At 38.0% G+C, this 13,478-nt stretch overlaps 1 protein-coding gene across 6 annotated transcripts in view; it reads right to left on the bottom strand.

Annotated features, from left to right (window-relative positions):
- Window positions 1-13,478, bottom strand: part of LOC118849937 (ATP-dependent translocase ABCB1-like) — a 496,364-nt gene that overhangs the window by 318,381 nt on the left and 164,505 nt on the right. For 5 of the 6 annotated variants that reach the window (XM_036759036.1, XM_036759039.1, XM_036759038.1 and 2 more), the window contains 6 exons: window positions 13,167-13,346; window positions 10,837-10,983; window positions 9,525-9,632; window positions 7,428-7,505; window positions 4,533-4,616; window positions 2,573-2,776 (listed from right to left, as the gene is read on the bottom strand). In XM_036759036.1, the coding sequence (XP_036614931.1) occupies window positions 2,573-2,776; window positions 4,533-4,616; window positions 7,428-7,505; window positions 9,525-9,632; window positions 10,837-10,983; window positions 13,167-13,346 (801 nt within the window). The remainder of the gene's footprint in view (window positions 1-2,572; window positions 2,777-4,532; window positions 4,617-7,427; window positions 7,506-9,524; window positions 9,633-10,836; window positions 10,984-13,166; window positions 13,347-13,478) is intronic. The other variant, XM_036759041.1, reaches the window with a different exon arrangement.

The raw sequence follows: 13,478 nt of genomic DNA, 5'->3' as shown, positions 1-13,478 counted from the left end.
TGCGATATTCCGGAGGTCAATGGAGCTAGGATTAAAACCTAGAATCACCTACCCAGCAAAACTGAGTATCATGTTCCAAGGCAAAATATGGACTTTCAATAAAATGGAGGACTTTCAAGCTTTCTCAGTGAAAAGACCAGAACTGAATAGAAAATTTGACTTTCAAACACAAGAATCAAGAGAAGCATGAAAAGGTAATCAAGAAACGGAAATTGCAAGGGACTTACTAAAGTTGAACTGTTTTGTTTACATTCCTACATGGAAAGATGATGAGTATGATTCATGAGACCTCAGTATTAGGGTAGTTGAAGGGAATATGCATATATATATATGCATATATATATGTTTATGTATATATATAAGTGAATGTGTATGTATGCATGTATCTATGTGTATATGTATGTATGTGTATGTATGTGTATATATATATATATGTAAAAGAAAGAGAGCAGACACAGGGTGAGTTGAGGATGAAGGGAAGATAGCTAAAAGAAATAAAATGAAATTAAGGGATGAGAGAGTAACTTACTGAGAGAGGGAGATAGGGAGAGATAGAATGGGGTGGATTATCTCCCATAAAGGTGGCAAGAGGAAGCAGTTCTAGGAGAGGAGGGGAGTGGGCAGGTGAGGGGGGAATGAGTGAACCTTGCTCTCATCAGATTTGGCCTGAGGGGGAATACCATACATACTCAGTTGGGTATCTTACCCCACAGGAAAGAAGAGGGAGGAAGATAAAAAAAAAAATAAAAGGCAGGGGGATGATGGAGTGGAGGGCAGATGGGGGTGGAGGTAATCAAAACAAACACTTTGGAAAGGGGACAGGGTCAAGGAAGAAAATTCAATAAAGCGGGATGGGTTGGGAAGGAGCAAAATGTAGTTAGCCTTTCACAACATGAATATTGTGGAAGGGTTATACATAATAATACATGGGTGGCCTAGGTTGAATTGCTCAACTTCTTAGGGAGGGTGGGTGGGAAGGGAAGAGGGAAGGGAATTTGGAACTCAAAGTTTTAAAATCAGATGTTCAAAAACAAAAAAAACTTTTTGTATGCAACTAAAAAATAAGATACACAGGCAATGGGGCGTAGAAATTTATCTTGCCCTACAAGAAAGGAAGGGAAAAGGGGATGAGAGGGGAGGGGGGTGATAGAGGGGAGGGCTGACTGGGGAACAGGGTAACCAGAATATACGCCATCTTGGAGTGGGGGGGGAGGGCAGAAATGGGGAGAAAATTTGTAATTCAAACTGCTGTGAAAATCAATGCTGAAAACCAAATTTGTTAAATAAATAAATTGCATTAATAAAAAAAAAAAAACTGTGAACTGCTTGAGGCAAGGATTGATTCTGCCTTTCTTTGTATTCCCAGAACTCAGCACAACGACTGGCACACTCTAATTTTTGTTGACTTGATTTGGTATAAATATGATGACCTTCAGAAACTGACCAGATCACTTAGTGATTTAAGGATATTAACTCTAAATGCATTCAAAGTCCAGAATTGGTTCCAAAGTTTGGAGCCCAGATTAATGTACAGGAATCACAGCTGCAAAAATTACTGGGAGATAGGGCCAGTCAACATTCTTGGATAGCCACAGACCACAAATCAGGATACCTTCATAGAAGCTATGCATAGCACTAATGCCAGTTGGTCATCACTACTGCTGTGCTGCTGGTCTAGAGGATTATTTGTCCCAATCAAAGTCATATCACAAGAACATCATTAAGATCAGACTCTATCATAAACCTAGCTTTATCAAGAAACCATTCAACTAATTAACCATTTGTTCCACTTCCTCTACTCAACTGTTCTTTGGCAACATTTCTTCTTTCATTCCATTTCAGCAGACCCAAACAAAGACATGGAGACTTTACCTCACTTGGTAATGGAAAAAAAATATGAAACTAAATAAAAAAGAAAGTTAATGTTGAATTATACTCCAAAGATGGCAACTTAAAAAAATCTCTAAACAACATTTATAATTATTAATTGTAATAATGACAAACTGGAAACAACCTAAATGCCCAGCGGCTGGGGTTTGGTTGAAAAGTGGTACATCCATGCCCTGGAACATGAGATTCTCATTAAGAAAAACAAATATGAAGAAGGGGAGATATATAAAAACTCATTTAAAATTTTTCAAAGCAAAATAAAACATACTGAGAATAGTACATACATTAAGAAACTAAAATCATGTCAAGAATGTATTTTCCTGACATGTGAACTATAACTTGGAAGGAGCTTTAGAGGGATTTATTGTTAAATTCTTATTTATTGCATACTTAAGCATATTTTTCACCATAAATAGTTATGAGTTTAAATGTTTTCTGGGTTACATGATGTTAATTTATTTATATTAAACATTATTTTTTTAATTGAGAAAAACTATAGTAGATGGAAGGCAAAAGACCAGGAAGCCCTGGACTTTGTCTTCAACCCAAATGAAGATATGTGAGAGGCTTTCCTTCTTGGCTTCAGTTCCCAAATCTACTGAACAAGCAGACAATCTGGTCACTCTGAGGAATGACAGTTACTTCAAGGGATAAATAATCAGAGCCTATGAGATGGACTGACCTTTCCAGCACCCTCTAATTCTTCCTTATCTTTCTGGGCATGTCCGGCCAACATTTTCATTTCAATAATTCCCGCAATTGCTATGATGGGTACGATGGCTAATAGCAAGAGTGTTAACTGCCAGCCGTAAACCAATGAGATGATGATTCCAGTCCCAAGATTGGCTATGTTCTGGGTAATAACAGCCAGTCTAGCACCGGTGGCCTAGAAAACATAACAGCAATTAAAAAATGCAATATGCTTACCTTTAACTGAACAAAAGAATAAAATAAAAAGATAACTGAATAAAAGAACAAAATAAAAGAATCTAATCACAAACTCCCCAACTGAATATCTTGTTGGTGAAATAATAGAAATAGCTAGCATTTATATGGCATGTTGAGGTTTGTAAAGGGCTTTACAAATGTTAATTCATTCAATCCTTGCAACAGCCAAGTGAGTCAGACGCCATTATTATCCCCACTTTACAGACAGAGATATAAGCTTGAGTGACTTGCCCAGGATCATACAGCTAGTAAGTGACTGAGGCAGAATTTGAACTCAGGTCTTCATGGCTATAACTCCCTCATTTTACCACTGTTATATCAGGTAATAATTAAGCATAATAATATTTAAATAGCATTTATTATATGTCAGGCACTGTATTAAGTGCTTTTTGTTAATATCACATTTAATATTTACAACAACCCTTTGAGGTAGATGCTATTATTATCTTCATTTTACAGTTGAGGAAACTAGGGGCATCAAGGTGGCACAGTGAGTAGAGCACAGGCCCTGGAGTCAGGAGGACCCAAGTTCAAATCTGTCCCTCAGACTGTGTGACCTTGGGCAAGTCACTGAACCCCAATTGCCCTGCCTTCCCCCCTCCAAAAAACAAAACCAGTTGAGGAAACTGAAGCAAACAGTAGATTAGTGATTCGACCAGGGTCATACAGCTAGTCAGTGTCTAAGGCACAGTTTGAACTCAGGTCTTCCTGTCTGCAGGCCCAGTGCTCTATGCATTGTGCCATCTAATACATTGATGTGTCACCTTGGGCAAATCACTGAATCTGCCTGGCTTCTGTTTCTTCCTTTGTAAAACCATGACCTCCAAGGTTCCACAGAGCTCTACATTCCTGTAACTTGTTCATGCATATCTTTGATCCTTGTCCTCTAACCACTTCAATGATCAAATCAGATAAATTCTGAAAGTTACCCGAAGGCATGATGGATAAGCTCCCTGAGGGCAAGGAACAAACACCAATGTAGTGCCTACTATGTGGCAGGCTCTGTGTTAAGGGCTTTTAAGAATATTGACTCAACCTTGCAAGATAGGTGCTATGGTTATTCTCATTCCACCATTGAGGAAACTGAGATAAAAAAAAATTAAGTGACTTGATCAGGGTCATACAGCTAAGTAAGCGTCTGAGGTCAGATTTGAATTCAGGTCTTCCTGACTCCATGGCCAGTGCTCTATCCACTGCACCATCTAGCAGAGGGCAGAGACTCTTTTTCACGTTTGAATCCCCATGTCCGTGCCTTGTACATAGTAGGCGCTTAATAAAAGCTTACTTGATTGGTAGTCTCCAGAATTTACAAAACAAAAGAGGACATTCAAGAAAACTTACATCTTCTTTAGATATCATAGATTATCAGGATGGGGAACCTGCGGCCTCGAGGCCACATGTGGCCCTCTAGGTCCTCAAGTGCAGCCCTTTGACTGAATCCAAACTTCACAGAACAAATCCCCTTAATAAAAGGATTTGTTCTGTAAAACTTGGACTCAGTCAAAAGGCCTCACCCAAGGACCTAAAAGGCCACATGTGGCCTCGAGCCTGCAGGTTTCCCACCCCTGGATAGGTACTTTGTATTTTTATACAATGTCTTTAAAAGTGATGAAAATGCACAGAAGAAGAATATCAATTTCATACTTAACTCAAAGAATGCCAGGAAGAAAGCCAAAAGGAAGCCTGGTTCTTACCCCTTTGACTTGGGAGGCATCAGTAGCAAGTCTTGTAGTCAGAGCACCGGTGCTGTTTTTAGGGTCATCAAACCAGCTTACATCCTGCAGCACAAAACAAATTTTTCACTTGTGGGTACAGAATATTGCATACTATGTCCATTTCCCCCCTTTGTTAAATTATCTTCTCTTTATCCCTGTTTCCTTTCCCTGAGAACAGGGACGGGGTCAAAGAAAGGCAATGAATACCACTATGTGAAATAATGAAGAGTGAAATGAGCAGAACCAAGAGAACATTGTATACAGTAACAGTAATATTGTTTTAAGAATGACATTGAGCGACTAAGTCATTTCGACTATTATATATACCCGAATTAACTAAAAAGAACATATGAAGAGAGAAGCTATCTGCACCCAGAGAAAGAACTGATAAATAGAAGTAGGTATAGAATAATTCCACACACACACACATACATATACATGAAACACACACACACACACACATATATATATACACACACACATATATAGAAACCTATTTGTGCCTAATCAAGACCATCTCTAGGGCAAGATGAAGGGAGGGAAGGAAAAAAAGGGAAAAACACTTATATGTTAACTTTGTTGTGTATTTGGAAGGAGTGGTAAGCAGTGCATGGTAGATTTGCAGTTTCACGTGCAATCATCTTTTTTATTATACTATGTTATGGAGATGCTTGTTTTATTCCATAAATTAAAAATAAACTACATTATTTTTAAAAACAAAGGCAATGAAGGGGTACTGTATAAAACATCCATCCACCTTTTCTACTAGGGCTGTCCTTGCCTAGGACTGAAGGAGATAGAAGGGGAGCAGCTTTGGATGCAGGTGAAGCCTCAGGATGCCACAGTGGCAGTCCTGATCTCTAACTTCTCCCATTACTCACAAGTAGAAAAACTACAGGCCACCTCTCAAGGCATACATCATACTGAAAATAGTCTCTTGTGGGAGGAAGGGTGTGACTGGTCTCTGCCAGCACTAACAGTGTTAAACCAATGACGGACCTGGACATCTAGTCCATCCCCCTGATTTTACAGATGGCCGGGCTAAGATTCCAACTCAGGTCCTCTGATTCCAAAGGCAATGCTCTCTTCATTTATTTTATAAAATAAGAAAGTTATATCTGATAACCTCTAAGGCTCCTTCCATCTTTAAATCTATGATCCCATAAGTGGAGCCACAGGACAAAGACAGAGTCTTGCAATGAAAGCATCAGGGACCAACTGCCACATTCAGGTTCCTCATCTGTAAAATGTGGATAATGACATCGTCTACCTCAGAGTTGTTTTGAGGCTCAAATGAGATAACCTGTGCAAACTGCTTCCAAATTGTAAAGGGCTGTATAAATTCTAGCTGTTTTCCCCAGTTTGAGCAGCTAGATCTTATATAAATTAGCTAAATATTATTTCAATGAGATAACATGTGCAAACTGCTTCCAAACTGTAAAGGGCTATATACATTCTAGCTGTTTTCCCCAGTTTGAGTAGCTAGATCTTATATAAACTAGCTAAATATTATATCCCTGACAGGGAGCAAAAGCTCATTACCCCACTGGTGTCTTTTATATGGTGTAACAGAAAGAATGCTCCACTTGGAGGGCTGAAGCTGGGAATTACAAGTTCAAATCCTGGTATATGGAAGGCCTTTTGAGATCATTTAGTTTAATCTCCTTGTTTAACCAGAAAGATGAAGCCATTTGCCCAGGAAAATTGACAGATACAGAATTTGAACCCTGATCTTGGAATTCCAATTCAAGAGAAAGAAAACAAACTCCTTTCACAGCAAGGTCCACCCCCCTTCTATAGGAAGCCTTTCCCAGTTCTCCTTAATTTTAGTGCCTTCTCTCTGAGATGATCCCCTCCACCCCCTTTTATTCAGACTATATCTTGTTTGCACATAGTTGTTTACATGTTGTCTCTCCATTGGGATTTTAACACTGTGAGTTCCTTGAGAGCAGGGATTGGTTTTCCCTCCCTCTTGCTTATTACCAAGCTTGGCACATAATAAGTGACTGATATATGCTAAATGACTAACACAAAGACCCCTGGATCTCATGTGTGATGGCCTGGGTTTGAATCCTGGATCTTCTAATTAACTATCTGTGTGACCTTGAGAAATCATCCTTCTGGGTCTCCATTATCCTCCTTGAGCTCTAAGTTACATGATACCTAAGATAAGAAGGAATCAGCTCTTTCAATCTTTTGACAATCTTGCTAGTCACAGAACTAGCTGAGATCTATCTGATGCTCTTCACTTCTGCAATCATATAGATATTTAATTCATCCTTCTGGATCACTGTTCTATTATTCACTGACAAGTTCTTAGAAAATCTTTCTTGGTCACATCTTTAGAAGTACTAGCCTTGCCTGACATATTCCAGGGCTGAAAAATATCTTTATACGTGCTGAGCCAGGGTAGATTTTTTCCTCCCCCGAGGTGAAGTAGCACTCATCTCAAACCATGAAGAGTAAAATCATTTTACAGATTTAACAAAACCCCTGTAGTGCCTGCCAACCTCTCTCCTGCCCTTGAAAATGAAAAAATAAGGGTATTTCCTGCATTCAGGAGCATTAGTGACCTAAACATGAATTAATGCACAGTCTTATGTGGATAGGTCTTAAGTTTGCATTAACATTCTAATTTTCCCATCACCAAATTTATTTAACTCTTGATTCAGGGGCTAATTTACAAGATGGTGGTGAAATTATTCTCGAAAAGGAAAGAATCCAGGCAACAGATGGCACTCATTTTATCATCACTACAATTTGTGACTTAAAAAAGAATACCTGAGTGAGTGTTCCTGTGAGCACTGCACCCGCTCTCTCGGGGAGCGTAATAAAATGCCTTCCTCTGCCCAAAAAAAAAAAAAAAAAGAATACCTGTCTCAACATTGCTTTAAAGGCCTTATATCGGAGTCTCTTGGTAAGAATCTCTCCAGCTTTGCCAAATGCGAAACCCTGTTGAAAAGAAAGAACGCATTAGGGAAAGGAAGGGAAGAAGCATTTATGAAGCCTTCGCCATATACCAGGCACCATGCTAAGCACTAGTTTATTTATAAATATTACAATATTTACAAATATCTCTTTCCAGAGTTTTCTTTAATAGAAGAGTATTGGTAGTGGTTGATTATCACCAGTGAGGAACCCCAAAGCCAAAGGCACATCTGCTTCCTGGTGTTGGTTTGCCACATGACCTTAGTGGACGAGTACTTTTCTTGGTCTAGATTTCTGTTCCAGTTGGACTAGTCCCCTCATAGGATGCATTTTTGCCATATTTTTGCCATAGATATCTCTGTTTATCTAAATTCCACATTGCTAGCCTTCAAGGCCCTGGCTCAAGACCCATTGTTTTGATGAAATCTTCCTTGGCTACTTTCACTCTCCTATGATCCTTCCCTTCTGTGAATTCTTAGAATTCTAGTAGTTGGTACTGTACAATCTTACACTTTTTTATTTTGCCTTTGTACACACATAAGCTGCTTCAGGTACTTCTATGTTACCTCTTGGAAAGGAAGAGGCCCGGTTTTCCATTCTTTCTATCACACCTATAGTGAGTATCTGGCACTCATGTGCTCATCACCCTCTGTCTCTCTTTCCCCATATTGTCATGTTTACACTTATCTATTTACATGTTATATCTTCCCAATACAATGGAAGTCCCTTGAGTGCAGGAGCCATTTTTTTTTCATTTTGGTTTTGAAGCATTGCCCACTAGCACAATGTTGTCTAATGAGAAGGCCCTTGACAAAATCTTGTCGGATTGTATTGCATTACTAAATGATAACTCTGTGACTATAGGTGTTCAGAGAGCATGGCCAGACAAAAGGAATTACATTGGAGAAGAAAGTACAACGAACAGATTCAGACAGCACGTCATCTCTAAGTTTGCCATTTCATTCAAGTCATTTGAAAGCTATAGTATTGGATTCTTGAGAACTATGTTCTTTACTGGCTTTTTGTTGCTACTGATGTTTTTACCTTAAGGTACAAGTATAATTGTCACTTAGGAAACATTCCCATTTGGATAAATGGCAGCCTTAGGAAAGAAAATTTATATATTTTCATTTTAAGCCTCATGTAACTTGCTTCTGAATGCCTCTTTTCCAGGCCAAAGGTTGACATTTCATTTAATGTAATTTATTTGTTTGGATCAATGCAAGGATTTTTAGGGTCCTCCCAAATTCCACATCTAATTATGATATCAAATCCCACACTCAGTCCCCTCTTATTCAAACTATATTCTCAATGTATATTATGTAATTTTGGGGGCGGAAGGAGAATGTTAAGTAGGGATTGTGAGGGGATAAAGAGATGAAACAAAGAGGAGACAGAAGAACCTGTACATATTATATCAAGGCTGACCCATTTTTTAGCAAAATCAACAGAGTACACTCCCAAGTAGACCAAACCCTAGTTATACTATTTTTTTGTTGTTGCTGTTTTTTGGCAGGGTAATTGGGATTAAGTGACTTGCCCAAGGTCACACAGCTAGTACATGTGTCAAGTGTCTGAGGCTGGATTTGAACTCAGGTCCTCCTGACTCCAGGGCTGGTGCTCTACTCACTTCTAGTTATACTTTTAACCCTCACTGGATAATCAACAAGCACTAATTAAACATCTACCGTGTGTCAGGCACAGAGACTTTGATGGTCTCCTTAACTACTGGGATCCCCCTCCATAACTACCTTGCGTGTAACTTGTATTTATTTTGTATTTATTCTACATCTCCTTCTATATGGACACATCGTCTCCCCCAATAGAATGTAATCCTCATGGGAGTAAGGATCCTTTTTTTTGTCTTTGTATCCACAGCACCCAGGGCCTGGTCCTTCATAAGCCTTAACAGCTGCTTGTGGATTGACTGATTGCTCTAAGACAAACATGAAACAGTTCCTGCCCTCTAAGAGCTTATATTCTATAGGGGAGAAAACATGTACACAAATTTGTAGAAAATAAGTGAAAAATATGGATACATACCTGAAGAAAATAGGTAATGAAAGAAATAAATCCAAGTATTAAAAACAACAGTGAAAACAAATCACTATCACGCCGTCTTTTGTCATCAGAATTCGCTTGTGTAAAGACCTACAAAAAATAATTTATTTTTATTAAAGGAATGTAGGAATTGCCATGCTGGCTCAGCACAAAAGTCTGTGTGCCCCAATATTCTTTTCCCAAGAGAGGTCTGTTTTTTTTTGAGGATGTCTAACTGAAAGGCTTATTACTTTTCTCTTAGTAACTTTATAATTCACACCTTTGTCTAAATTTTTTAATTTAATTCATTTACATTTTATGTGGACTGAATGAGTACCACATGTGAAACTAATTAGTATCATATGTGAAAACAATAGTTCTCTACAAATAGTAAAGAAAGGCAAGGCTGAGGGTTTTAAACATACAGTGAACTAACACACAGGGCTTCCTCTTTTGGCAAAAAGATGGATTATTTCACTACGATACCAAGAACATAGCAGTGAGTGTGACAGGGGACTCATCTGGCCTCTTCTCCGAGCTCCAGACCCACATCTCCACCTGCACAAAGGATCTCACTTGGGCATATCACCAGAACTTCAAATGCTGTTCTTCTTCTCACTCCACATTGCAATCTGTGGCACCTGGTGCCAAACTTTGGCATTATCTCTGACTCATAGCTCCCTCTCACCTCTCATATCCAACCAACCATCATACCTCAACCATTCATAAGATAGATAAGAGTGAATGAACAAATCCAACTTTAAACTAGGATTGTAGGATTTTAGATTTGAAACAGAAACTAAAATCATCTACCTTCTCATTAAATAGATGAGGACTAGAGTCATGAGAGGATGTGACTTGCTTGAAAAATATACACAGTGCAGTCACTTCAAATCCACGTTTCCTGAACCCAAATCTAGCACTCTTTCTCTTACTCCAATTACCACTTATATTGAAATAGATCCATAAATAGCCTAATGGAGTCATTTTGAGTCTTGCTGCCCTTTCTAAAAGGGCATAGATGGAGCCTATCATTTTATATCCCTACACTAGATACCAAAGAATAAGTGCAATAGGAATTTACAGAAATGGCAATTTCGACTGGCTTTATTCCCTCACTCCTGGAACTAGAAATACATTAAATCTCTTTTTTTTCTTTATATCCCCAAGGGTGAATTTTGTTTAAATTTGTTTAAAGGTGTGACTTTTTAAAAGCCAATCGTTAATTACAACACAAAGTGTTTACCAGATTACATAAAGCAAGGCTCAAAATCCTGTAGTCATTGGAATATGTCATGCCACTCATAGATCTTACCCCAATAATCCTGGAAAATATTATAGAAAATGATGGCTGTAGAGCTCCATTGATAACAGCAGAAATACTGCCAACCACAAAATAAGGCCATTCTGTCTTATTCATCTTCAGAACTCTGAAAAAAGAAGCTGGAGGCACATTTTCATCCTGGAAAATATAGATGTCATGACAAGTAATAGATCTTTCAAACTCTGGCATGAATTTTCCTTATCTGCTTGCAGTTAAAGCTTAGAGGTATAAACTTTCTCCAGCCTGATATTCATCTCATCAAAGCTCTCAGCAAAGAGAGACCATCCAGCACTTGCATCTCCCCTCTACTGTGGCTTATCATTAATAATCAATCTTTATCAATCTAATTGGGCAACCAGGAGGACGTTTGTTTTGTAATCTTCCAACAATTGCCAGTCACCATTCAGGCGTGTCACACTAGGTCCGATTTAGTGTGTGCAGTTTTCACTTCAAAATATTTGTGCTCTCTTGACTAAAAAGACTGGTAAATTCTCATGTCAGTATGCAAGGCAGGGCATCCATAGTTTTCCTTCTCCACTCCAATAAACATCAGCTATGTGTAAAACATAGGATGTCAGGTGATTATAAAAAGAAAAAAACACCCAAGTTTTGCTCTTTTTCACTTTAAATTCTAGATCCTATACCTCAAAAAAGCAGTTTCAGTGATTTCTTTAAAAAAAAGCAAAGCAAGGTATTTTTAAAAGGTATCATCAATATATCAATTTGCTAATTTTCACATAATTAATAAGGAATCATAGATTTAGAGCTGAAAAGGACACTGGAGACCATCTGATCCAATCCTGCCATTTTACAGATAAGAAGATAGAAGTCCAGGTAGGTTAGATGATTGTAAGTCTCAGAAGTAGAATTTGAATCCAAGTCCTAGAACACTATGTTCTTACCCTTATGTGACCCAGAGAATACTCACTTAAATTGTGCATTTTATGGAAAGTGTCAATTTGATAAGATGAGCAGGGGTGAAAGTTTTTCTCCTGGTTTCTGCTTTCACATTAGTGACGGTTTCAGACAGAAACTTTAATCCAAACTATCATTGTTTAAAATTTGTTTAACTTTTCATCAATGATTAATTATTAGTTAATAATTCTTAATGTCTAACTTTTCATCAATGATTAATTTAATAATAATTAATTTCATTTGTAAATTAATTCTAAGCAACTCCTCATGGCATGAAGATTATTCTAAGTTGCCTTATAACCCCAGTACTTAGCACAGTGCCTGACATATAATAGGCACTTAATGAATGCTTATTAGCATGACTTAACTGAGTGCTATGAGACAATGGGCTCTCACGAGTTCTGCCAGGCTGGAAAAGCTCTGAGTATGAGGCTGGTGAAGGCTGTTTGCCCACCATGAACGCACCAACATAGCTCAGTTTGAAGAGGCCCATTATTAGAAGGTTGATACTTAGGTGCTGAATTGCTTTATTTTTAAAACTTTTTAATTAACATATGCATATACAGTTCTCCCTTCCACATCATGTGGGTTAGGGGACCAGTGCCTCTGCAATCTGGAAAATCTTCATCAATTTTTTGGCCCTCTCTTTGTACCAGAGAAGAAATCTGAATTATTATGGTATTAAAAGATAAAATATATTGCTATTATACAATACCATACACATATTTTATGCATTTCTGAATTTCTAAACTTTTTCTGTGTTGTCTGCAGTTTCTGCAAAACTCCCCCAAAATTCCCATTTAATTTGTTATGCTGACCGACAATATACTGTAACCATGATGGTGAGAGTTGTGATGTGGAACAGATGACTGTATATATGTATGTATATATAGATATAAAACATATCCCTATGTGACCTTCATTTCCAAATTTATCTGCTATTTAGTGATACATTTTATTCTTGTAACAAAAAATAGGGAAATATCAGCTGTCTCTGGTGTATATTTACTTTTCCACACCAACTCAGGAAAGAGGAGAGAGACGTGCATTTTTAAATAAAGAATTATTTTTGTCCATTGCAACCCAAGAACAGTCTGCTGAGATGCAAAGATGGTGTCACACTCAGGAAATTAAGGATGAACTATTACAGTAAAATAGCTACTGAGTTTTTGCTGCTATATCATCTTTTTCTTTAAAGGTCATGAAAGCAGGAAGCCAAGGGAGAAAAGTAGGCAGTTAATAGAAAGACAGACATGTGAAGGTAACAAAGAAAATTGACTTTCTGTTGTGGGCCATGTGCTTCTTTTAAATTTTAGATGCTAGGTTCCAGCTTAACTCTGATCTTGCTTGCACACCTTGGGAAAACATCCCCAGCCATATGAGCAGAAAAATACCAAGAGACTTACAAGCGTTTCCTCCTCTCCAGTGCCTTTTTTCTCTGATCCCTGTTGCTTCTTCATACTTGAGCGAGTTGATCGCCTTCTTAGGCTTCTGGATCCAAAACCTTGTGTAGCTGATTCTGAGGCACTCATTTCATCTGTCTCTTCATCTGTAGCACCCTCTGATTCAATCTGTTTTCCTCCTGTCTAAAATAAGCAAAATGTGCTTTAAAGACAGTATCTGCTGTTTTGTTAATCTGGCTTAACAAAGAAAATTTAAGTTTTAAGCTGGAGGAGCTAAGGTCAATATTTTGTCCTTCATTGCTTTTTAGTAATAGA

This window comes from Trichosurus vulpecula, chromosome 5, assembly GCF_011100635.1.
Source record: "Trichosurus vulpecula isolate mTriVul1 chromosome 5, mTriVul1.pri, whole genome shotgun sequence".
Taxonomy (NCBI): Eukaryota; Metazoa; Chordata; class Mammalia; order Diprotodontia; family Phalangeridae; genus Trichosurus; species Trichosurus vulpecula.
Note: the sequence above shows the minus strand (reverse complement) of the source record. Positions and strands in the feature narration are given on the sequence as shown.